General features: G+C 44.8%; 1 protein-coding gene across 5 annotated transcripts in view; it reads left to right on the top strand.

Annotated features, from left to right (window-relative positions):
* Positions 1–25,253, top strand: part of ESRRG (estrogen related receptor gamma) — a 523,236-nt gene that overhangs the window by 399,056 nt on the left and 98,927 nt on the right. For all 5 annotated transcript variants that reach the window (XM_088464267.1, XM_088464263.1, XM_088464266.1 and 2 more), the window contains one exon: positions 6,237–6,347. In XM_088464267.1, the coding sequence (XP_088320393.1) occupies positions 6,237–6,347 (111 nt within the window). The remainder of the gene's footprint in view (positions 1–6,236; positions 6,348–25,253) is intronic.

Consider the following 25,253-nt stretch of genomic DNA (forward strand, 5'->3'; position numbering starts at 1 on the left):
TATCCTGGGTGCTGGGGTGGGCACTCTTTCCTTGCATTTGGGCGACATCAGACCATACGCCAATATAGGACTATCTCCCCCCCTCTTGCCCCTACTGTATATGAAGAAGGTTTTTAGTTTGTTTAGTTAAATCCATTGCCCTGGGGTTTGCAGTCTTTAGATTAGGGATCTCGGTATACCTGTTTGGGGTGTTTTTGAGGCTATTGTATGGGATATTTTTCCTTGATTACTTTATATGCCGTTGCTATGTCCTTGTCATGACAAAAAGCCGCAGGTGCTGCATCATAGCACGCTTCTTACACAGACTCAGACTTAGGGCCTGGTTCAGCAAGGATCGCTATTCTGCTTATACGCACGCAGCGCAGTTGCTAATATCAGCGGTGATATGTAAATGTACTAAATGTGTGCATTCACATTGCGATCGTAGCCTGACATAAGGACGCCCACTTCCCCTTACTCACATCCGTATACTTGGCCAACATAGAGAAACATTCGGTAACATCGCATAACATCGGACTCATACGCACAGGCAGGACAGGTCAGACCTCACTCAGGAATTGCTAACTTCAGCGCACGCTATGAGGCCTCTGGCTGCCTATGGTATCAGAGTGGCTAATTTATGCACGCCTCTGCAACGCCGACCCAATGCACTGGCACAGCTGCGTCCGCCCGACCCCCCCCCCCCCCCGTCACCACCCACAAATGGCAATTCTTCTCAATCACTCTGAGATAGGTCTGCGTAACCTCTGCGACCGCAGTCCCGATCACAGGGCTGGTTCGCACACTGCGTAGTGGCCTGCGTCTGGGGGAGATAGTGTTACCCACCGCAGTCAAGTCCTGCAGTGCATCGCATACCGGGCGTGGTGCATATGAGAAATGCCGTCAAACCCACATTTCCGGGGTGTTACCGCATTTCTCGGCTTGCTGCGTCCCGCCCCCCTATTACTACAGTATCTTTGTGCATTGTAGGGGTGTTAAGAACTAACCGCTCATGCACAGCTGCAAATAATCGCTCAGATACGTGAACACCTCCATTGCGTCCGAATTGCGTGCATCTATGTATCAGGCTCACAAAGCACGCAAGCTTACAGCCTCCTCTAATGTGTGTGTTATATTATCTCAGGGACCAATATAAAGACGCTCATTATTATTATTTACGTCTTAATAACTAAAATGTGGACTTTGGCGCAGATGGCAGCAATAGGTGACATCTATATCCCTAATATACTGATGAGGACCCGAACACGTGCAGAGGGCGGAGCCGCGTGTTCCCCTGTCTGGCAACATTGCTCACTTCCAGCAGAGAGTGAGGATGTGATGGGCTGTCTGTCCGCGCTGGGGTCTAATTTCGCCTGAGCTGGACACTTTTGCCCCTGATGTGCAGTAAATTGATTCAAAAAGCTGCCAGACAAGTTACTTTATCTCATGTCAATGGGAGACTATAAAAATATGCCACTTTGGTTCAACAAAATCATTTTGCATGGCAGGATTAAAAATAGAAATTCAATGTGCAATTACCAGTGGTCTTAAATTAACCGGAGCCTTAATGTAGCAGCCCGGACTCATCACAGCCACAGTGTCATCTATGTGACTGTCTGCAGGAAAACACACAGTGGATCCCTGCCCTAATCGTGACAGAGAGCCTGGAAGTGACACCAACTGGGGGCTGCCAAGGATTGCACTGATCATTAGCAACAGGGGCTGCAAGTAAGAGGGAGTGGGGCAGAGTTACTGTGAACAATTATCCGCAGGCACAGAAACCTTTGCAATTGAGAGGAGTTAAGAGGCTGCTATGCAGAGTGTGTAGCAATCAGTGGCTGTCAGATGGTAGCTGGAGCAGAGCAACGTCTCGCAGCATAGAGGGTACATTGTGCCGAGAATTAATACATAGAATATAGGGAGATCTATTTTGGGTTCCGGATAACACAAACAGAGGGGGAATTACCAAGTATTACTGCACCTCTATATCACACACTAACCCCCCCCCCAATATTTTACAATCCTAATATCCTGCTTTAAAATGTGGCGTGAGCTTCCAATGGAACCTCGCAGCTAACGGAACCTCAGAGCTAACAGAACCTCGCAGCTAATGGAACCTCGCAGCTAACGGAACCTCAAAGCTAACAGAACCTCCCAGCAAACGTAACCTCAGAGCTAAAGGAACCTCGCAGCTAATGGAACCTTGCAGCTAACGGAACCTCAGAGCTAATGGAACCTCGCAGCAAACGGAACCTTAGAGCTAAAGGAACCTCGCAGCTGATGGAACCTCGCAGCTAATGGAACCTTGCAGCTAACGGAACCTCAGAGCTAAAGGAACCTCGCAGCTAACGGAACCTCAGAGCTAATGGAACCTCCCAGCAAACGTAACCTCAGAGCTAAAGGAACCTCGCAGCAAACGGAACCTCAGAGCTAAAGGAACCTCGCAGCTAATGGAACCTCGCAGCTAATGGAACCTTGCAGCTAACGGAACCTCGCAGCTAACGGAACCTCAGAGCTAATGGAACCTCCCAGCAAACGTAACCTCAGAGCTAAAGGAACCTTGCAGCTAATGGAACCTCGCAGCTAACGGAATCTCAGAGCTAATGGAACCTTGCAGCTAACGTAACCTCAGAGCTAAAGGAACCTCGCAGCAAACATAACCTCAGAGCTAAAGGAACCTCGCAGCTAATGGAACCTTGCAGCTAACGGAACCTCAGAGCTAATGGAACCTCGCAGCAAACGGAACCTTAGAGCTAAAGGAACCTCGCAGCTGATGGAACCTCGCAGCTAATGGAACCTTGCAGCTAACGGAACCTCAGAGCTAAAGGAACCTCGCAGCTAACGGAACCTCAGAGCTAATGGAACCTCCCAGCAAATGTAACCTCAGAGCTAAAGGAACCTCGCAGCTAATGGAACCTTGCAGCTAACGGAACATAAGAGCTAATGGAAACTCGCAGCTAACAGAACCTCAGAGCTAATGGAACCTCACAGCTAACGGAACCTCAGAGCTAACGGAACCTCAGAGCTAACGTAACCTCGCAGCTAACGGAACCTCGCAGCTGACGGAACCTCGCAGCTAATGGAACCTTGCAGTTAACGTAACCTCACAGCTTACAGAACCTCAGAGCTAACGGAACCTTAGAGCTAACGTAACCTTGCAGCTAACGGAACCTCGCAGCTGACGGAACCTCGCAGCTAATGGAACCTCGCAGCTAACGTAACCTCACAGCTAATGGAACCTCACAGCTAACGGGACCTCGCAGCTAATGGAATCTCGCAGCTAATGGAACCTCACAGCTAATGGAACCTCGCAGGTAACGTAACCTCACAGCTAATGGAACCTCGCAGCTAACGGAACCTCTCAGCTAACGGGACCTCGCAGCTAATGGAACCTCGCAGCTAACGTAACCTCACAGCTAATAGAACCTCCCAGCTAATCGAATCTGACAGCAAATGGAACCTACCCCTAAAGCTCTAAAAAAGTAAAAGTGGAGGAATTGCCGATAGCAACTGATCAGATTGTAGCTGTCAGTTACCTAGGACATTTTAGAAAATCATGGCTAGGATCTGATTGGTTGGCAATGGCATGGGTAATAATAATGCATACTTGCCTACTTTTGGAAAAGCATTTCAGGGAGCGTGTGAAAGAAGCACCTATGAGCGCGACAGTAAAGTGGGCGTGTACTGCTACATCTGAGGGGGCGTGTCATAATACTGACTTACATCCACATGTAAATGAGCCCCAAACAGTTAGTAAGTTCTATTTGTTGATGAAAACACACTGATACTTCTCAGAAAATACATGTAACCATAGGGACCATAGTGCCTTATACCCAATGCAGGGAAATGATACTAATACATGTAGCCATAGGGATCATTGTGCCTTATACCCAATGCAGGGAAATGATACTAATACATGTAGCCATAGGGACCATAGTGCCTTATACCCAATGCAGGGAAATTATACTAATACATGTAGCCATAGGGACCATAGTGCCTTATACCCAATGCAGGGAAATGATACTAATACATGTAGCCATAGGGATCATTGTGCCTTATACCCAATGCAGGGAAATGATACTAATACATGTAGCCATAGGGATCATTGTGCCTTATACCTAATGCAGGGAAATGATACTAATACATGTAGCCATAGGGATCATTGTGCCTTATACCCAATGCAGGGAAATGATACTAATACATGTAGCCATAGGGATCATTGTGCCTTATACCCAATGCAGGGAAATTATACTAATGATCCTATTTGAATGTATATATCTCTGTTTTTTCCTTTATATAACAGTGTCATAATGGGGGTAAGGTGAAATGAGGGAGATTGGTGGACTCTTCAGGGAGACAGGGAGATTGCTGTTATCTCAGGGAGTCTCCCCGACAATCTGGGAGAGTTGGCCAGTACGGGGTAATACCTGCTCTTTTTCTTTGCTTTAAGTTTTAGTAGATCTACCCCATAATCTATTCTATGTGTCTACACTGTATAAAGTATGCAACAAATGACTGAATCCTAGAAAAACAACTAGTCACGGGGGTTCAGTTCCTCTAAACCTCCCCTCAGGGGTGGAGCTACAAGTCCCAGCATGCCCGCTAGCCAGCTGAGCTGGTCACCTAAGCTTGCTATAAGTTAATTCAAAATGGATATGAATCCAGAATGAAACTCCTTCAGCAGGCAAGCCAAGATCTAATAGTTACAAATGAGGGAACTTTGGCCCTCATTCAGAGCCGTTCGCTATTTGCGGTCGCTCGTTTAAAAACAAGGGGTGGCTATTCAAATGATCCGTACGCACATTGCAGTCTGTTCACACCTCTAAGTCTGAACGAGCGAGCAAAACATACGCTCGTTTATTTGTTAAAAACGCCCCCTGGCCGCTCGCATCCTACGTCATGTCCGCTATTTATTAGATTAATCGAGTACATCGACCAGCGTATGAACTGCTCGCTATTCTTGTGGTTGGTGTTTGCTACCACAAATTTGCGAGCAGTTCTGGCTATAAAATAACCCTGTGACGTGGTCACTGACGCTGCTGTTTTAAATCTGCACACCCATAAAACGCCCGTTTTGACCTTTAAGCACGCCTGCGTTCGGATCTCCACTCCCCATTTTCAAGCACCTTCCCCTGTTACCACCCACATACGCCTCATTCTGTCACTCAAAATAGCAGGCACTCGCTATATTGCGTACCAACGATTTTCGGCCGCACTGACTGGTTCGCGCATGCGTACTAAAAACCGTGCGCATGCGCAGATGTGCAAACATCACTCGGAACGAGCGTACTGCCGCTAACGAGCGGCTCTGAATGAGGGCCTTAATTCACATATTAAATAAGTAATCCCCCCTCCCATATATTAATAATACAATTGTATAAGGAATGGCATTAACAGCCTCAGTGTGAGGAGGTGGAGGCCGGCCTCTCATGTGAAGTGTTGTCGGTAACTCTGAATAAAAGGGAGTTTTGATCAGGTAATATTCATCGGTGGTTTCTTTGCACTTTGTATTCAGGGGACTCAATTTATGCACAGATTCCTGTGCGAGGCAAGCGGCAAATAAAATGATTGATTAGAATAGATTTATATTATTTAAATTTAGGCTGCAGTCCCATTACTATTTGATTAAACACACTGCTTTCCCCGTGCTATCCATCTTTGCATCCATGAAATCAAGCACAAAATAGGCGGGATGATGGCACCTGAATTATGCAGAGTTCATTTTCTTCTCATTGCTATTAAAATGCCGGCCAGCGTCTCCTAGTTCTACTTTTCAGGGAGTGATTTGCTGCAAATATCCCCTTTGGATCTTCCTGTGCAGAGCATCAATTTCATGTCTGTTTTAAATATATTTTGGAATCCCAGATAAGTCATTGATTCCTCTCGGTGGTGGCTGATCAATGTGTTACATGTAACAGCTTTATTCAAAACTGTCCTGCACTATGGGAAACTGCAATGCAGCGTTCTGCAAGAGTCCTATGGTGACAGGATGTTAGTACATCTCACCTCAGACATCACTATCAGCCCAAGCAGTTGTTGGCTCCTTATTCAAACACAATGCACAATGTATGTATATATATATATATATCATCCTGATGAAAGAATAAAGTTCTGAAACGTTGATATTTAAACAGCAGAACCGGTATTTTATGTATCAAGTCGTCTAGAGTAATAGATAACTAGATAGACACATAGGTAGATATTTATATATGATGAAGTAACTTGTACTCATGCAGATATCACCTTGTATTTTCCAGGCGTACGTCTTGACCGGGTGCGTGGAGGACGACAGAAGTACAAGCGCAGGATAGACGCAGAGAACAGCCCGTACCTGAATCCGCAGCTCGTCCAGCCAGCCAAAAAGCCATGTAAGTAATTATGCAACATATAGGAAATAAATACCATGTGCTGCCCTCTGTGCCTATTTCATATACTAGATGGGAGTACACAGTCCCTCCTCAAAGTTGATGGGAAAGATTCCTGGACTGCACACCCTGAATATATATAATGGGAGGTGCTACCTGATGAGACTAGTTGCAGGCACAGAAACAGACAAATCTCAGGGGCACAACTCGAAATTTCTGATAATATATAAATGCAATAACATTTTGCAATCAATAGAGGTTTTTAGCATAATCATGGCCAAGGTTATGGGCCTACCCATCATATCCAGGTAACCTCTTTAGGGTAGGTCCCTAACATACTAGGGTGCAAATCCAGAGTGCTGGACCCCCCAAACTGTATATATTCAGGGTGTGCAGTCCAGGAACCTTTCCCATATCCTCCATTTAATGTGCTTTATTGCACACCTGATGGAAAGGAGACACCCTCAGTCTGGATTAGCACCCCTTCCTTATTGGTATAAAAGCATGGAGTCTGGTAATGTATATGCACACTGGTATTAGGCACAATTCTAGGTAAGTCCTACAAGTTATATACTGTAGTGCAACTTTGGTTCATTTTTGGGGCGTTGGTCCCCCCGGATTACTTTGGTTGATCTGTTTCAGGGCACTGCATTATAACACATTTTTCTTTTATAACACATTTTAACCCTTCACTGTTTGTTTATTATACGTGTACTTCACTTTTTTATTATTATGCTAAAAACCTCTACTGATTGCAAAATGTTATTGCATTTATATATTATCAATAATTTGGAGTTGTGCACCTGAGATCTGTCTGTTTCTGTGCTCTCCTCAAAGTTTGCAGGACCTATAGTTAGAATATAAGCACAGCCCAACATTCTAGGCTTTGTGCCGAGCGGTGTTTCAGCAGCTAATTGTATTGGATAGCCTCTTTGTTTGATCATTTTATATCCTATTATTATTATGTCACAGTTGATGTATATACAGAGGTTTGGGGAACTGTCTACACGCAGCAATATAGACAGATGACCAATCCAGGATCAGCACATGCTCAGTGCAGGCTGTTATCTCGTTGACTCTCCCACCTAAGCTCTGATGTCTCATATACATTTTGTGCAGTTTTCTGGTGAAATACATATATCAGCTCAATGTATATCTAATATTGAACAGCATATACAACAATCTTGTTGCCATGATATTACATGATAACGCACCACTACAATTATTGCTGTGATTGACAGTTTTCCAGTCTGTACCACAATGATGCGTAAAACGTGCAGGAACCGCCAGCATCAGGAGTCTCGGGGCCGGGAGGGGCAGTTTTACGTCTTGTAGAGCAAGGCATTGGGGTTCAGACTAGTTTCCTATGATTTTCCTATGCTTAAAAACACTTTTGAGAGCTGACAAAGCTGGTGAATAGGACGTATGGATGCACCCAGAGCCCACCCCTGTCTCTATATAGAACGTCCTTCGGTGGGCATTTGCCATTCCACACCCCTTGCTTGAGTGCATGACTGGCGCCTTCCGTAAAATACCCTTTAATAGATAGGCATGGTAATAAAGCTTAATTTGAAAGGAATGCCTGCTCCTCCATGATTTATACAGAGCAAATATTACAGCTGTTATCATTGTATGGCGATGAGCATAAAAGCGTCTGTGCACAATGATCATTAGCTCATTGGAGCTTCCAGTGTCAGATTTCACAAGAAAGTGGGTTTTGCAGTTTTCACTAAACTAAATGACTTTGACTATTCAACCTCCCAATGAAAATACATTAGGAGGCCCATTAATTCATAAGCCTAGAAAGGCAGCAAGCTAGCCTCTATTTCTCCATATCCAACAGTAATATCTGAAACGCCGCGTTTTTTCAAGAGTCAATCGAGGTAGCGGTTAATGCGTTAATAACATATTGGGCTTGGCAGTAAATTGCACACAATGGCCAATGGTTTGTTGAAAGCCACGGACTATAACGTTTCTAGGGAGCTGAGATGTAACGTGGGGCATAACCAATTACATGTCTGTCTGTCCTGGCTGCAGCTATTACATGTGTGTCTGTCCTGGCTGCAGCTGGGCACCAATTACACGTGTGTCTGTCCTGACTGCACCAATTACATGTGTGTCTGTCCTAGCTGCACCAATTACATGTCTGTCTGTCCTGGCTGCACCAATTACATGTCTGTCTGTCCTGGCTGCACCAATTACATGTGTGTCTGTCCTGGCTGCACCAATTACATGTCTGTCTGTCCTGGCTGCAGCTATTACATGTGTGTCTGTCCTGGCTGCAGCTGGGCACCAATTACACATGTGTCTGTCCTGACTGCACCAATTACATGTGTGTCTGTCCTAGCTGCACCAATTACAAGTCTGTCTGTCCTGGCTGCAGCTGGGTACCAATTACATGTCTGTCTGTCCTGGCTGCAGCTATTACATGTGTGTCTGTCCTGGCTGCAGCTGGGCACCAATTACATGTCTGTCTGTCCTGGCTGCAGCTATTACATGTCTGTCTGTCCTGGCTGCAGCTGAGCACTAATTACATGTGTGTCTGTCCTGGCTGCACCTATTACATGTGTGTCTGTCCTAGCTGCACCAATTACATGTCTGTCTGTCCTGGCTGCAGCTGGGCACCAATTACATGTGTGTCTGTCCTGGCTGCAGCTGAGCACTAATTACATGTGTGTCTGTCCTGGCTGCAGCTGTTTACATGTGTGTCTGTCCTGGCTGTATGTGTGTCTGTCCTGGCTGCAGCTGATTACATGTGTGTCTGTCCTGGCTGCACCTATTACATGTGTGTCTGTCCTGGCTGCAGCTGAGCACTAATTACATGTGTGTCTGTCCTGGCTGCAGCTGAGCACTAATTACATGTGTGTCTGTCCTGGCTGCAGCTGATTACATGTGTGTCTGTCCTGGCTGTATGTGTGTCTGTCCTGGCTGCAGCTGATTACATGTGTGTCTGTCCTGGCTGTATGTGTGTCTGTCCTGGCTGCAGCTGATTACATGTGTGTCTGTCCTGGCTGTATGTGTGTCTGTCCTGGCTGCAGCTGATTACATGTGTGTCTGTCCTGGCTGCAGGTGCCTAGGCGCTCATGTGTTCCTGTTATGGATTAGGACAGTTGCACTCTAGATTAAGGGGTCTATTTGCTAAAACTTGGCTTGAGATAAAGTGAACAGAGATAAAATCCCAACCAATCAGCTCCTAATTGTCATTTTTCAAACACAACCTGTGACATGGCAGTTAGGAGCTGACTGGTTGGAACTTTATCTCTGTTCACTTTATCTCCATCTAAGGCTTAGTAACTAGGACTGTAACTACCCAAGGACTAGTTAGTTGGCCTGGCTTTGAAGCTGGACTGCAGCTGTCATTTTAATTCTCATGTTCTGTTCCCTCCAGCCATCAGACTGCTAGCCACCAATAATGGAAGGTGGGCTGAAAGCACTACGGGTTACCTGGTTAGGGTCAATGGAAGTATTTATTATAGAAGGGAAGCGGTTAATATGGTCACCGCAGCTGGAAACAATGTATATGTATTTGTATACATTTATGAAGAGTATATGTAGCTGTTAAACATTATAGATTTATAGATTCAAATCTACATTGTTACTGATTTATTGTTGGGATCTGTAAATGTCATCTTGATAGGCCGGTAGCTGTTACTCCTGTAGCCTCAGTGATTAGATGACGGATCACTGCACTATAGGAGGTACAGACAGAGGATATATGTGGCCAATACGGCCCCTCGTGGTCTGTTGTCTCCTTGCTGCTGTGTGGAGCGTTGAGATGTTGTAACTTAACAAATATATGATCTCTCTGTAGCTGCCTTACAGTATATGTATAGTTAGCCTGCAGTGGTGTCTGTAGCTGCCTTACAGTATATCTATAGTTAGCCTGCGGTGTTGTCTGTAGCTGCCTTACAGTATATCTATAGATAGCCTGCGGTGGTGTCTGTAGCTGCCTTACAGTATATCTATAGTTAACCTGCAGTGGTGTCTGTAGCTGCCTTACAGTATATCTATAGTTAGCCTGCAGTGGTGTCTGTAGCTGCCTTACAGTATACCTATAGTTAGCCTGCGGTGGTGTCTGTAGCTGCCTTACAGTATATCTATAGTTAACCTGCAGTGGTGTCTGTAGCTGCCTTACAGTATATCTATAGTTAGCCTGCAGTGGTGTCTGTAGCTGCCTTACAGTATACCTATAGTTAGCCTGCGGTGGTGTCTGTAGCTGCCTTACAGTATATCTATAGTTAGCCTGCGGTGGTGTCTGTAGCTGCCTTACAGTATATCTATAGTTAGCCTGCGGTGGTGTCTGTAGCTGCCTTACAGTATATCTATAGTTAACCTGCAGTGGTGTCTGTAGCTGCCTTACAGTATATCTATAGTTAGCCTGCAGTGGTGTCTGTAGCTGCCTTACAGTATACCTATAGTTAGCCTGCGGTGGTGTCTGTAGCTGCCTTACAGTATATCTATACTTAGCCTGCAGTGGTGTCTGTAGCTGCCTTACAGTATATCTATAGTTAGCCTGCGGTGTTGTCTGTAGCTGCCTTACAGTATATCTATAGTTAGCCTGCAGTGGTGTCTGTAGCTGCCTTACAGTATATCTATAGTTAGCCTGCGGTGGTGTCTGTAGCTGCCTTACAGTATATCTATAGATAGCCTGCGGTGGTGTCTGTAGCTGCCTTACAGTATATCTATAGTTAACCTGCAGTGGTGTCTGTAGCTGCCTTACAGTATATCTATAGTTAGCCTGCAGTGGTGTCTGTAGCTGCCTTACAGTATACCTATAGTTAGCCTGCGGTGGTGTCTGTAGCTGCCTTACAGTATATCTATAGTTAACCTGCAGTGGTGTCTGTAGCTGCCTTACAGTATATCTATAGTTAGCCTGCGGTGGTGTCTGTAGCTGCCTTACAGTATACCTATAGTTAGCCTGCGGTGGTGTCTGTAGCTGCCTTACAGTATATCTATAGTTAGCCTGCGGTGGTGTCTGTAGCTGCCTTACAGTATATCTATAGTTAGCCTGCGGTGGTGTCTGTAGCTGCCTTACAGTATATCTATTCTATAGTTAACCTGCAGTGGTGTCTGTAGCTGCCTTACAGTATATCTATAGTTAGCCTGCAGTGGTGTCTGTAGCTGCCTTACAGTATACCTATAGTTAGCCTGCGGTGGTGTCTGTAGCTGCCTTACAGTATATCTATACTTAGCCTGCAGTGGTGTCTGTAGCTGCCTTACAGTATATCTATAGTTAGCCTGCGGTGTTGTCTGTAGCTGCCTTACAGTATATCTATAGTTAGCCTGCAGTGGTGTCTGTAGCTGCCTTACAGTATATCTATAGTTAGCCTGCGGTGTTGTCTGTAGCTGCCTTACAGTATATCTATAGTTAGCCTGCGGTGGTGTCTGTAGCTGCCTTACAGTATATCTATAGTTAACCTGCAGTGGTGTCTGTAGCTGCCTTACAGTATATCTATACTTAGCCTGCAGTGGTGTCTGTAGCTGCCTTACAGTATATCTATAGTTAGCCTGCGGTGTTGTCTGTAGCTGCCTTACAGTATATCTATAGTTAGCCTGCGGTGGTGTCTGTAGCTGCCTTACAGTATATCTATAGTTAACCTGCAGTGGTGTCTGTAGCTGCCTTACAGTATATCTATACTTAGCCTGCAGTGGTGTCTGTAGCTGCCTTACAGTATATCTATAGTTAGCCTGCAGTGGTGTCTGTAGCTGCCTTACAGTATATCTAAAGTTAACCTGCAGTGGTGTCTGTAGCTGCCTTACAGTATATCTATAGTTAGCCTGCAGTGTTGTCTGTAGCTGCCTTACAGTATATCTATACTTAGCCTGCAGTGTTGTCTGTAGCTGCCTTACAGTATATCTATAGTTAGCCTGCAGTGTTGTATGTAGCTGCCTTACAGTATACCTATAGTTAGCCTGCGGTGGTGTCTGTAGCTGCCTTACAGTATATCTATAGTTAGCCTGCAGTGGTGTCTGTAGCTGCCTTACAGTATATCTATAGTTAGCCTGCGGTGTTGTCTGTAGCTGCCTTACAGTATATCTATAGTTAGCCTGCAGTGTTGTCTGTAGCTGCCATACAGTATATCTATAGTTAGCCTGCGGTGGTGTCTGTAGCTGCCTTACAGTATATCTATAGTTAGCCTGCGGTGGTGTCTGTAGCTCCCTTACAGTACATCTATAGTTAGACCGAGGTGCTGTCTGTAGCTGCCTTACAGTATATCTATAGTTAGCCTGCAGTGGTGTCTGTAGCTGCCTTACAGTATATCTATAGTTAGCCTGCAGTGTTGTCTGTAGCTGCCTTACAGTATATCTATAGTTAGCCTGCGGTGTTGTCTGTAGCTGCCTTACAGTATATCTATAGTTAGCCTGCGGTGGTGTCTGTAGCTGCCTTACAGTATATCTATAGTTAGCCTGCAGTGGTGTCTGTAGCTGCCTTACAGTACATCTATAGTTAGACCGAGGTGGTGTCTGTAGCTGCCTTACAGTATATCTATAGTTAGCCTGCAGTGGTGTCTGTAGCTGCCTTACAGTATATCTATAGTTAGCCTGCGGGGTTGTCTGTAGCTGACTTACAGTATATCTATAGTTAGCCTGCAGTGGTGTCTGTAGCTGCCTTACAGTATATCTATAGTTAGCCTGCGGTGTTGTCTGTAGCTGCCTTACAGTATATCTATAGTTAGCCTGCGGTGGTGTCTGTAGCTGCCTTACAGTATATCTATAGTTAACCTGCAGTGGTGTCTGTAGCTGCCTTACAGTATATCTATACTTAGCCTGCAGTGGTGTCTGTAGCTGCCTTACAGTATATCTATAGTTAGCCTGCGGTGTTGTCTGTAGCTGCCTTACAGTATATCTATAGTTAGCCTGCGGTGGTGTCTGTAGCTGCCTTACAGTATATCTATAGTTAACCTGCAGTGGTGTCTGTAGCTGCCTTACAGTATATCTATACTTAGCCTGCAGTGGTGTCTGTAGCTGCCTTACAGTATATTTATAGTTAGCCTGCAGTGGTGTCTGTAGCTGCCTTACAGTATATCTATAGTTAACCTGCAGTGGTGTCTGTAGCTGCCTTACAGTATATCTATACTTAGCCTGCAGTGTTGTCTGTAGCTGCCTTACAGTATATCTATAGTTAGCCTGCAGTGTTGTATGTAGCTGCCTTACAGTATACCTATAGTTAGCCTGCGGTGGTGTCTGTAGCTGCCTTACAGTATATCTATAGTTAGCCTGCAGTGGTGTCTGTAGCTGCCTTACAGTATATCTATAGTTAGCCTGCAGTGGTGTCTGTAGCTGCCTTACAGTATATCTATAGTTAACCTGCAGTGGTGTCTGTAGCTGCCTTACAGTATATCTATACTTAGCCTGCAGTGTTGTCTGTAGCTGCCTTACAGTATATCTATAGTTAGCCTGCAGTGTTGTATGTAGCTGCCTTACAGTATACCTATAGTTAGCCTGCGGTGGTGTCTGTAGCTGCCTTACAGTATATCTATAGTTAGCCTGCAGTGGTGTCTGTAGCTGCCTTACAGTATATCTATAGTTAGCCTGCGGTGTTGTCTGTAGCTGCCTTACAGTATATCTATAGTTAGCATGCAGTGTTGTCTGTAGCTGCCATACAGTATATCTATAGTTAGCCTGCGGTGGTGTCTGTAGCTGCCTTACAGTATATCTATAGTTAGCCTGCGGTGGTGTCTGTAGCTCCCTTACAGTACATCTATAGTTAGACCGAGGTGCTGTCTGTAGCTGCCTTACAGTATATCTATAGTTAGCCTGCAGTGGTGTCTGTAGCTGCCTTACAGTATATCTATAGTTAGCCTGCAGTGGTGTCTGTAGCTGCCTTACAGTATATCTATAGTTAGCCTGCAGTGTTGTCTGTAGCTGCCTTACAGTATATCTATAGTTAGCCTGCGGTGTTGTCTGTAGCTGCCTTACAGTATATCTATAGTTAGCCTGCGGTGGTGTCTGTAGCTGCCTTACAGTATATCTATAGTTAGCCTGCAGTGGTGTCTGTAGCTGCCTTACAGTACATCTATAGTTAGACCGAGGTGGTGTCTGTAGCTGCCTTACAGTATATCTATAGTTAGCCTGCAGTGGTGTCTGTAGCTGCCTTACAGTATATCTATAGTTAGCCTGCGGGGTTGTCTGTAGCTGCCTTACAGTATATCTATAGTTAGCCTGCAGTGGTGTCTGTAGCTGCCTTACAGTATATCTATAGTTAGCCTGCAGTGGTGTCTGTAGCTGCCTTACAGTATATCTATAGTTAGCCTGCAGTGTTGTCTGTAGCTGCCTTACAGTATATCTATAGTTAGCCTGCGGTGTTGTCTGTAGCTGCCTTACAGTATATCTATAGTTAGCCTGCGGTGGTGTCTGTAGCTGCCTTACAGTATATCTATAGTTAGCCTGCGGTGGTGTCTATAGCTCCCTTACAGTATATCTATAGTTATCCTGCGGTGGTGTCTGTAGCTCCCTTACAGTATATCTATAGTTAGACCGAGGTGGTGTCTGTAGCTGCCTTACAGTATATCTATAGTTAGCATGCAGTGATGTCTGTAGCTCCCTTACAGTATATCTATAGTTAGACCGAGGTGGTGTCTGTAGCTGCCTTACAGTATATCTATAGTTAGCCTGCAGTGGTGTCTGTAGCTGCCTTACAGTAGATCTATAGTTAGCCTGCGGTGGTGTCTGTAACTGCCTTACAGTAGATCTATAGTTAGCCTGCGGTGGTGTCTGTAGCTGCCTTACAGTATATCTATAGTTAGCCTGCGGTGGTGTCTGTAGCTGCATTACAGTATATCTATAGTTAGCCTGCGGTGGTGTCTGTAGCTGCCTTACAGTATATCTATAGTTAGCCTGCGGTGGTGTCTGTAGCTGCCTTACAGTATATCTATAGTTAGCCTGCGGTGGTGTCTGTAGCTGCCTTACAGTATACCTATAGTTAGCCTGCGGTGTTGTCTGTAGCTGCCTTACAGTATACCGATAGTTAGCCTGCGGTGGTGTCTGTAGCTGCCTTACAGTATATCTATAGTTAGCCTGCGGTGGTGTCTGTAGCTGCCTTACAGTATATCTATAGTTAGCCTGCGGTGGTGTCTGTAGCTGCCTTACAGTATATCTATAGTTAGCCTGCAGTGGTGTCTGTAGCTGCCTTACAGTATATCTATAGTTAGCCTGCAGTGGTGTCTGTAGCTGCCTTACAGTATATCTATAGTTAGCCTGCAGTGGTGTTTGTAGCTGCCTTACAGTATATCTATAGTTAGCCTGCGGTGGTGTCTGTAGCTGCCTTACAGTATACCTATAGTTAGCCTGCGGTGTTGTCTGTAGCTGCCTTACAGTATATCTATAGTTAGCCTGCAGTGGTGTCTGTAGCTGCCTTACAGTATATCTATAGTTAGCCTGCGGTGGTGTCTGTAGCTGCCTTACAGTATATCTATAGTTAGCCTGCAGTGGTGTCTGTAGCTGCCTTTCAGTATATCTATAGTTAGCCTGCAGTGGTGTCTGTAGCTGCCTTACAGTATATCTATAGTTAACCTGCAGTGGTGTCTGTAGCTGCCTTACAGTATATCTGTAGTTAGCCTGCAGTGTTGTCTGTAGCTGCCTTACAGTATATCTATACTTAGCCTGCAGTGTTGTCTGTAGCTGCCTTACAGTATATCTATAGTTAGCCTGCAGTGTTGTATGTAGCTGCCTTACAGTATACCTATAGTTAGCCTGCGGTGGTGTCTGTAGCTGCCTTACAGTATATCTATAGTTAGCCTGCAGTGGTGTCTGTAGCTGCCTTACAGTATATCTATAGTTAGCCTGCGGTGTTGTCTGTAGCTGTCTTACAGTATATCTATAGTTAGCCTGCAGTGTTGTCTGTAGCTGCCATACAGTATATCTATAGTTAGCCTGCGGTGGTGTCTGTAGCTGCCTTACAGTATATCTATAGTTAGCCTGCGGTGGTGTCTGTAGCTCCCTTACAGTACATCTATAGTTAGACCGAGGTGCTGTCTGTAGCTGCCTTACAGTATATCTATAGTTAGCCTGCAGTGGTGTCTGTAGCTGCCTTACAGTATATCTATAGTTAGCCTGCAGTGGTGTCTGTAGCTGCCTTACAGTATATCTATAGTTAGCCTGCAGTTTTGTCTGTAGCTGCCTTACAGTATATCTATAGTTAGCCTGCGGTGTTGTCTGTAGCTGCCTTACAGTATATCTATAGTTAGCCTGCGGTGGTGTCTGTAGCTGCCTTACAGTATATCTATAGTTAGCCTGCAGTGGTGTCTGTAGCTGCCTTACAGTACATCTATAGTTAGACCGAGGTGGTGTCTGTAGCTGCCTTACAGTATATCTATAGTTAGCCTGCAGTGGTGTCTGTAGCTGCCTTACAGTATATCTATAGTTAGCCTGTGGGGTTGTCTGTAGCTGCCTTACAGTATATCTATAGTTAGCCTGCAGTGGTGTCTGTAGCTGCCTTACAGTATATCTATAGTTAGCCTGCAGTGGTGTCTGTAGCTGCCTTACAGTATATCTATAGTTAGCCTGCAGTGTTGTCTGTAGCTGCCTTACAGTATATCTATAGTTAGCCTGCGGTGTTGTCTGTAGCTGCCTTACAGTATATCTATAGTTAGCCTGCGGTGGTGTCTGTAGCTGCCTTACAATATATCTATAGTTAGCCTGCGGTGGTGTCTATAGCTCCCTTACAGTATATCTATAGTTATCCTGCGGTGGTGTCTGTAGCTCCCTTACAGTATATCTATAGTTAGACCGAGGTGGTGTCTGTAGCTGCCTTACAGTATATCTATAGTTAGCATGCAGTGATGTCTGTAGCTCCCTTACAGTATATCTATAGTTAGACCGAGGTGGTGTCTGTAGCTGCCTTACAGTATATCTATAGTTAGCCTGCAGTGGTGTCTGTAGCTGCCTTACAGTAGATCTATAGTTAGCCTGCGGTGGTGTCTGTAACAGCCTTACAAAAGATCTATAGTTAGCCTGCGGTGGTGTCTGTAGCTGCCTTACAGTATATCTATAGTTAGCCTGCGGTGGTGTCTGTAGCTGCATTACAGTATATCTATAGTTAGCCTGCGGTGGTGTCTGTAGCTGCCTTACAGTATATCTATAGTTAGCCTGCGGTGGTGTCTGTAGCTGCCTTACAGTATATCTATAGTTAGCCTGCGGTGGTGTCTGTAGCTGCCTTACAGTATACCTATAGTTAGCCTGCGGTGTTGTCTGTAGCTGCCTTACAGTATACCTATAGTTAGCCTGCGGTGGTGTCTGTAGCTGCCTTACAGTATATCTATAGTTAGCCTGCGGTGGTGTCTGTAGCTGCCTTACAGTATATCTATACTTACCCTGCGGTGGTGTCTGTAGCTGCCTTACAGTATATCTATAGTTAGCCTGCAGTGGTGTCTGTAGCTGCCTTACAGTATATCTATAGTTAGCCTGCGGTGGTGTCTGTAGCTGCCTTACAGTATATCTATAGTTAGCCTGCAGAGGTGTCTTTAGCTGCCTTACAGTATATCTATAGTTAGCCTTCAGTGTTGTCTGTAGCTGCCTTACAGTATATCTATAGTTAGCCTGCAGTGTTGTCTGTAGCTGCCTTACAGTATATCTATAGTTAGCCTGCAGTGGTGTCTGTAGCTGCCTTACAGTATATCTATAGTTAGCCTGCAGTGGTGTCTGTAGCTGCCTTACAGTATATCTATAGTTAGCCTGCAGTGGTGTCTGTAGCTCCCTTACAGTATATCTATAGTTAGACCGAGGTGGTGTCTGTAGCTGCCTTACAGTATATCTATAGTTAGCCTGCAGTGGTGTCTGTATCTGCCTTACAGTATATCTATAGTTAGCCTGCGGTGTTGTCTGTAGCTGCCTTACAGTATATCTATAGTTAGCCTGCGGTGGTGTCTGTCGCTGCCTTACAGTATATCTATAGTTATCCTGCAGTGGTGTCTGTAGCTGCCTTACAGTATATCTTTAGTTATCCTGCAGTGGTGTCTGTAGCTGCCTTACAGTATATCTATAGTTAGCCTGTTGTGGTGTCTGTAGCTGCCTTACAGTATATCTATAGTTAGCCTGCGGTGGTGTCTGTAGCTGCCTTACAGTATATCTATAGTTAGCCTGCGGTGGTGTCTGTAGCTGCCTTACAGTATATCTATAGTTAGCCTGCAGTGTTGTCTGTAGCTGCCTTACAGTATATCTATAGTTAGCCTGCGGTGGTGTCTGTAGCTCCCTTACAGTATATCTATAGTTATCCTGCAGTGGTGTCTGTAGCTCCCTTACAGTATATCTATAGTTAGACCGAGGTGGTGTCTGTAGCTGCCTTACAGTATATCTATAGTTAGCCTGCAGTGGAGTCTGTAGCTCCCTTACAGTATATCTATAGTTAGCCTGCAGTGTTGTCTGTAGCTGCCTTACAGTATATCTATAGTTAGCCTGCAGTGGTGTCTGTAGCTGCCTTACAGTATATCTATAGTTAGCCTGCAGTGTTGTCTGTAGCTGCCAAGTTACAGTATATTTATAGTTAGCCTGCAGAGGTGTCTGTAGCTGCCTTACAGTATATCTATAGTTAGCCTGCAGTGTTGTCTGTAGCTGCCTTACAGTATATCTATAGTTAGCCTGCGGTGTTGTCTGTAGCTGCCTTACAGTATGTCTATAGTTAGCCTGCAGTGTTGTCTGTAGCTGCCTTACAGTATATCTATAGTTAGCCTGCGGTGTTGTCTGTAGCTGCCTTACAGTATATCTATAGTTAGCCTGCGGTGTTGTCTGTAGCTGCCTTACAGTATACCTATAGTTAGCCTGCAGTGTTGTCTGTAGCTGCCTTACAGTATATCTATAGTTAGCCTGCAGTGTTGTCTGTAGCTGCCTTACAGTATACCTATAGTTAGCCTGCAGTGTTGTCTGTAGCTGCCTTACAGTATATCTATAGTTAGCCTGCGGTGTTGTCTGTAGCTGCCTTACAGTATGTCTATAGTTAGCCTGCAGTGTTGTCTGTAGCTGCCTTACAGTATATCTATAGTTAGCCTGCAGTGTTGTCTGTAGCTGCCTTACAGTATATCTATAGTTAGCCTGAGGTGTTGTCTGTAGCTTTCTTACAGTATATCTATAGTTATCCTGCAGTAGTGTCTGTAGCTGCCTTACAGTATATCTATAGTTAGCCTGCGGTGGTGTCTGTAGCTGCCTTACAGTGTATCTATAGTTAGCCTGCAGTGGTGTCTGTAGCTGCCTTACAGTGTATCTATAGTTAGCCTGCAGTGGTGTCTGTAGCTGCCTTACAGTATATCTATAGTTAGCCTGCAGTGTTGTCTGTAGCTGCCTTACAGTATATGTATAGTTAGCCTGCGGTGTTGTCTGTAGCTACCTTACAGTATATCTATAGTTAGCCTACGGTGTTGTCTGTAGCTGCCTTACAGTATATCTATAGTTAGCCTGCAGTGGTGTCTGTAGCTGCCTTACAGTATATCTATAGTTAGCCTGCGGTGTTGTCTGTAGGTGCCTTACAGTATACCTATAGTTAGCCTGCAGTGGTGTCTGTAGCTGCCTTACAGTGTCTCTATAGTTAGCCTGCAGTGGTGTCTGTAGCTGCCTTACAGTTTATCTATAGTTATCCTGTAGTGTTGTCTGTAGCTGTCTTACAGTATACCTATAGTTAGCCTGCTGTGTTGTCTGTAGCTGCCTTACAGTTTATCTATAGTTATCCTGCAGTGGTGTCTGTAGCTGCCTTACAGTATATCTATAGTTAGCCTGCAGTGTTGTCTGTAGCTGCCTTACAGTATACCTATAGTTAGCCTGCGGTGTTGTCTGTAGCTGCCTTACAGTATATCTATAGTTAGCCTGCGGTGTTGTCTGTAGCTGCCTTACAGTATATCTATGGTTAGCCTGCGGTGTTGTCTGTAGCTGCCTTACAGTATATCTATAGTTAGTCTGCGGTGTTGTCTGTAGCTGCCTTACAGTATATCTATAGTTAGCCTGCGGTGTTGTATGTAGCTGCCTAACAGTGTATCTATAGTTAGTCTGCGGTGTTGTCTGTAGCTGACTTACAGTATATCTACAGTTAGCCTGCGGTGGTGTCTGTAGCTGCCTTACAGTATATCTATAGTTAGCCTGCGGTGTTGTCTGTAGCTGCCTTACAGTATATCTATAGTTAGCTTGCAGTGGTGTCTGTAGCTGCCTTACAGTATATCTATAGTTAGCCTGCAGTGTTTACTGTAGCTGCCTTACAGTATGTCAATAGTTAGCCTGCAGTGTTGTCTGTAGCTGCCTTACAGTATACCTATAGTTAGCCAGCAGTGGTGTCTGTAGCTGCCTTACAGTATATAGCTAGCCTGCGGTAGTGTCTGTAGCTGCCTTACAGTATATCTATAGTTAGGCGGCAGTGGTGTCTGACAGCTGCCTTACAGTATATCTATAGTTAGCCTGCGGAGTTGTCTGTAGCTGCCTTACAGTATATCTATAGTTAGCCTGCGGTGGTGTCTGTAGCTGCCTTACAGTATATCTATAGTCAGCCTGCAGTGTTGTCTGTAGCTGCCTTACAGTATATCTATAGTTAGCTTGCAGTGGTGTCTGTAGCTGCCTTACAGTATATCTATAGTTAGCCTGCAGTGTTTACTGTAGCTGCCTTACAGTATGTCAATAGTTAGCCTGCAGTGTTGTCTGTAGCTGCCTTACAGTATACCTATAGTTAGCCAGCAGTGGTGTCTGTAGCTGCCTTACAGTATATAGCTAGCCTGCGGTAGTGTCTGTAGCTGCCTTACAGTATATCTATAGTTAGCCGGCAGTGGTGTCTGACAGCTGCCTTACAGTATATCTATAGTTAGCCTGCGGAGTTGTCTGTAGCTGCCTTACAGTATATCTATAGTTAGCCTGCGGTGGTGTCTGTAGCTGCCTTACAGTATATCTATAGTTAGCCTGCAGTGTTGTCTGTAGCTGCCTTACAGTATATGTATAGTTAGCCTGCGGTGTTGTCTGTAGCTGCCTTACAGTATATCTATAGTTAGCCTACGGTGTTGTCTGTAGCTGCCTTACAGTATATCTATAGTTAGCCTGCAGTGGTGTCTGTAGCTGCCTTACAGTATATCTATAGTTAGCCTGCGGTGTTGTCTGTAGGTGCCTTACAGTATACCTATAGTTAGCCTGCAGTGGTGTCTGTAGCTGCCTTACAGTGTCTCTATAGTTAGCCTGCAGTGGTGTCTGTAGCTGCCTTACAGTTTATCTATAGTTATCTGTAGTGTTGTCTGTAGCTGTCTTACAGTATACCTATAGTTAGCCTGCTGTGTTGTCTGTAGCTGCCTTACAGTTTATCTATAGTTATCCTGCAGTGGTGTCTGTAGCTGCCTTACAGTATATCTATAGTTAGCCTGCAGTGTTGTCTGTAGCTGCCTTACAGTATACCCATAGTTAGCCTGCGGTGTTGTCTGTAGCTGCCTTACAGTATATCTATAGTTAGCCTGCGGTGTTGTCTGTAGCTGCCTTACAGTATATCTATGGTTAGCCTGCGGTGTTGTCTGTAGCTGCCTTACAGTATATCTATAGTTAGTCTGCGGTGTTGTCTGTAGCTGCCTTCCAGTATATCTATAGTTAGCCTGCGGTGTTGTATGTAGCTGCCTAACAGTGTATCTATAGTTAGCTTGCGGTGTTGTCTGTAGCTGACTTACAGTATATCTACAGTTAGCCTGCGGTGGTGTCTGTAGCTGCCTTACAGTATATCTATAGTTAGCCTGCGGTGTTGTCTGTAGCTGCCTTACAGTATATCTATAGTTAGCTTGCAGTGGTGTCTGTAGCTGCCTTACAGTATATCTATAGTTAGCCTGCAGTGGTGTCTGTAGCTGCCTTACAGTATGTCTATAGTTAGCCTGCAGTGTTGTCTGTAGCTGCCTTACAGTATACCTATAGTTAGCCAGCAGTGGTGTCTGTAGCTGCCTTACAGTATATAGCTAGCCTGCGGTAGTGTCTGTAGCTGCCTTACAGTATATCTATAGTTAGCCGGCAGTGGTGTCTGACAGCTGCCTTACAGTATATCTATAGTTAGCCTGCAGTGTTGTCTGTAGCTGCCATACAGTATATCTATAGTTAGCCTGCGGAGTTGTCTGTAGCTGCCTTACAGTATATCTATAGTCAGCCTGCAGTGGTGTCTGTAGCTGCCTTACAGTATACCTATAGTTAGCCTACAGTGTTGTCTGTAGCTGCCTTACAGTATATCTATAGTTAGCCTGCGGTGTTGTCTGTAGCTGCCTTACAGTATGTCTATAGTTATCCTGCAGTAGTGTCTGTAGCTGCCTTACAGTATATCTATAGTTAGCCTGCAGTGTTGTCTGTAGCTGCCTTACAGTATATCTATAGTTAGCCTGCTGTGTTTTCTGTAGCTGCCTTACAGTATATCTATAGTTAGCCTGCAGTGGTGTCTGTAGCTGCCTTACAGTATATCTATAGTTAGCCTGCGGTGGTGTCTGTAGCTGCCTTACAGTATATCTATAGTTAGCCTGCAGTGTTGTCTGTAGCTGCCTTACAGTATATCTATAGTTAGACTGCGGTGTTGTCTGTAGCTGCCTTACAGTATATCTATAGTTAGCCTGCAGTGGTGTCTGTAGCTGCCTTACAGTATATCTATAGTTAGCCTGCAGTGTTGTCTGTAGCTGCCTTACAGTATATCTATAGTTAGCCTGAGGTGTTGTCTGTAGCTGCTTTACAGTATACCTATAGTTAGCCTGCAGTGGTGTCTGTAGCTCCCTTACAGTATATCTATAGTTAGACCGAGGTGGTGTCTGTAGCTGCCTTACAGTATAGCTATAGTTAGCCTGCAGTGGTGTCTGTAGCTGCCTTACAGTATATCTATAGTTAGCCTGCAGTGGTGTCTGTAGCTCCCTTACAGTATATCTATAGTTAGACCGAGGTGTTGTCTGTAGCTGCCTTACAGTATATCTATAGTTAGCCTGCAGTGTTGTCCGTAGCTGCCTTACAGTATATCTATAGTTAGCCTGCGGTGGTGTCTGTAGCTGCCTTACAGTATATCTATAGTTAGCCTGAGGTGTTGTCTGTAGCTGCCTAACAGTATATCTATAGTTAGCCTGAGGTGTTGTCTGTAGCTGCCTAACAGTATATCTATAGTTAGCCTGCAGTGGTGTCTGTAGCTGCCTTACAGTGTATCTATGGTTAGCCTGCGGTGTTGTCTGTAGCTGCATTACAGTATATCTATACTTAGCCTGCGGTGTTCTATGTAGCTGCCTTACAGTATATCTATAGTTAGCCTGAGGTGTTGTCTGTAGCTGCCTAACAGTATATCTATAGTTAGCCTGCGGTGTTGTCTGTAGCTGCCTTACAGTGTATCTATGGTTAGCCTGCGGTGTTGTCTGTAGCTGCCTTACAGTATATCTATACTTAGCCTGCGGTGTTCTATGTAGCTGCCTTACAGTATATCTATAGTTAGCCTGAGGTGTTGTCTGTAGCTGCCTAACAGTATATCTATAGTTAGCCTGCAGTGTTGTATGTAGCTGCCTTACAGTATATCTATAGTTAGCCTGCGGTGGTGTCTGTAGCTGCCTTACAGTCTATTTATAGTTAGCCTGCGGTGTTGTCTGTAGCTGCCTTACAGTATATCTATAGTTAGCCTGCGGTGGTGTCTGTAGCTGCCTTACAGTGTATCTATAGTTAGCCTGCGGTGTTGTCTGTAGCTGCCTTACAGTATATCTATACTTAGCCTGCGGTGTTGTATGTAGCTGCCTTACAGTATATCTATAGTTAGCCTGAGGTGTTGTCTGTAGCTGCCTAACAGTATATCTATAGTTAGCCTGCGGTGTTGTATGTAGCTGCCTTACAGTTTATCTATAGTTAGCCTGCGGTGGTGTCTGTAGCTGCCTTACAGTATATCTATAGTTAGCCTGCAGTGTTGTATGTAGCTGCCTTACAGTACATCTATAGTTAGCCTGCGGTGGTGTCTGTAGCTGCCTTACAGTATATCTATAGTTAGCCTGCGGTGTTGTCTGTAGCTGCCATACAGTATATCTATTGTTAGCCTGCTGTGTTGTCTGTAGCTGCCTTACAGTATATCTATAGTTAGCCTGCGGTGATGTCTGTAGCTGCCTTACAGTATATCTATAGTTAGCCTGCGGTGTTGTATGTAGCTGCCTTACAGTATATCTATAGTTAGCCTGCAGTGTTGTCTGTAGCTGCCATACAGTATATCTATAGTTAGCCTGCGGTGTTGTCTGTAGCTGCCTTACAGTATATCTATAGTTAGCCTGCGGTGGTGTCTGTAGCTGCCTTACAGTATATCTATAGTTAGCCTGCAGTGGTGTATGTAGCTGCCTTACAGTATATCTATAGCTAGCCTGCAGTGGTGTCTGTAGCTGCCTTACAGTATTTCTATAGTTAGCCTGCAGTGTTGTCTGTAGCTGCCATACAGTATATCTATAGTTAGCCTGCGGTGTTGTCTGTAGCTGCCTTACAGTATATCTATAGTTAGCCTGCGGTGGTGTCTGTAGCTGCCTTACAGTATATCTATAGTTAGCCTGCGGTGTTGTCTGTAGCTGCCATACAGTATATCTATTGTTAGCCTGCTGTGTTGTCTGTAGCTGCCTTACAGTATATCTATAGTTAGCCTGCGGTGGTGTCTGTAGCTGCCTTACAGTATATCTATAGTTAGCCTGCAGTGGTGTCTGTAGCTGCTTTACAGTATATCTATAGTTAGCCTGCGGTGTTGTCTGTAGCTGCCTTACAGTATATCTATAGTTAGCCTGCGGTGTTGTATGTAGCTGCCTTACAGTTTATCTATAGTTAGCCTGCAGTGTTTTATGTAGCTGCCTTACAGTATATCTAAAGTTAGCCTGCGGAGTAGTCTGTAGCTGCCTTACAGTATATCTATAGTTAGCCTGCGGTGTTGTCTGTAGCTGCCTTACAGTATATCTATAGTTAGCCTGCAGTGTTGTTTGTAGCTGCCTTACAGTATATCTATAGTTA

Source organism: Taudactylus pleione, unplaced genomic scaffold, assembly GCF_031769625.1.
Source record: "Taudactylus pleione unplaced genomic scaffold, aTauple2 ptg001624l, whole genome shotgun sequence".
Lineage (NCBI taxonomy): Eukaryota > Metazoa > Chordata > Amphibia > Anura > Myobatrachidae > Taudactylus > Taudactylus pleione.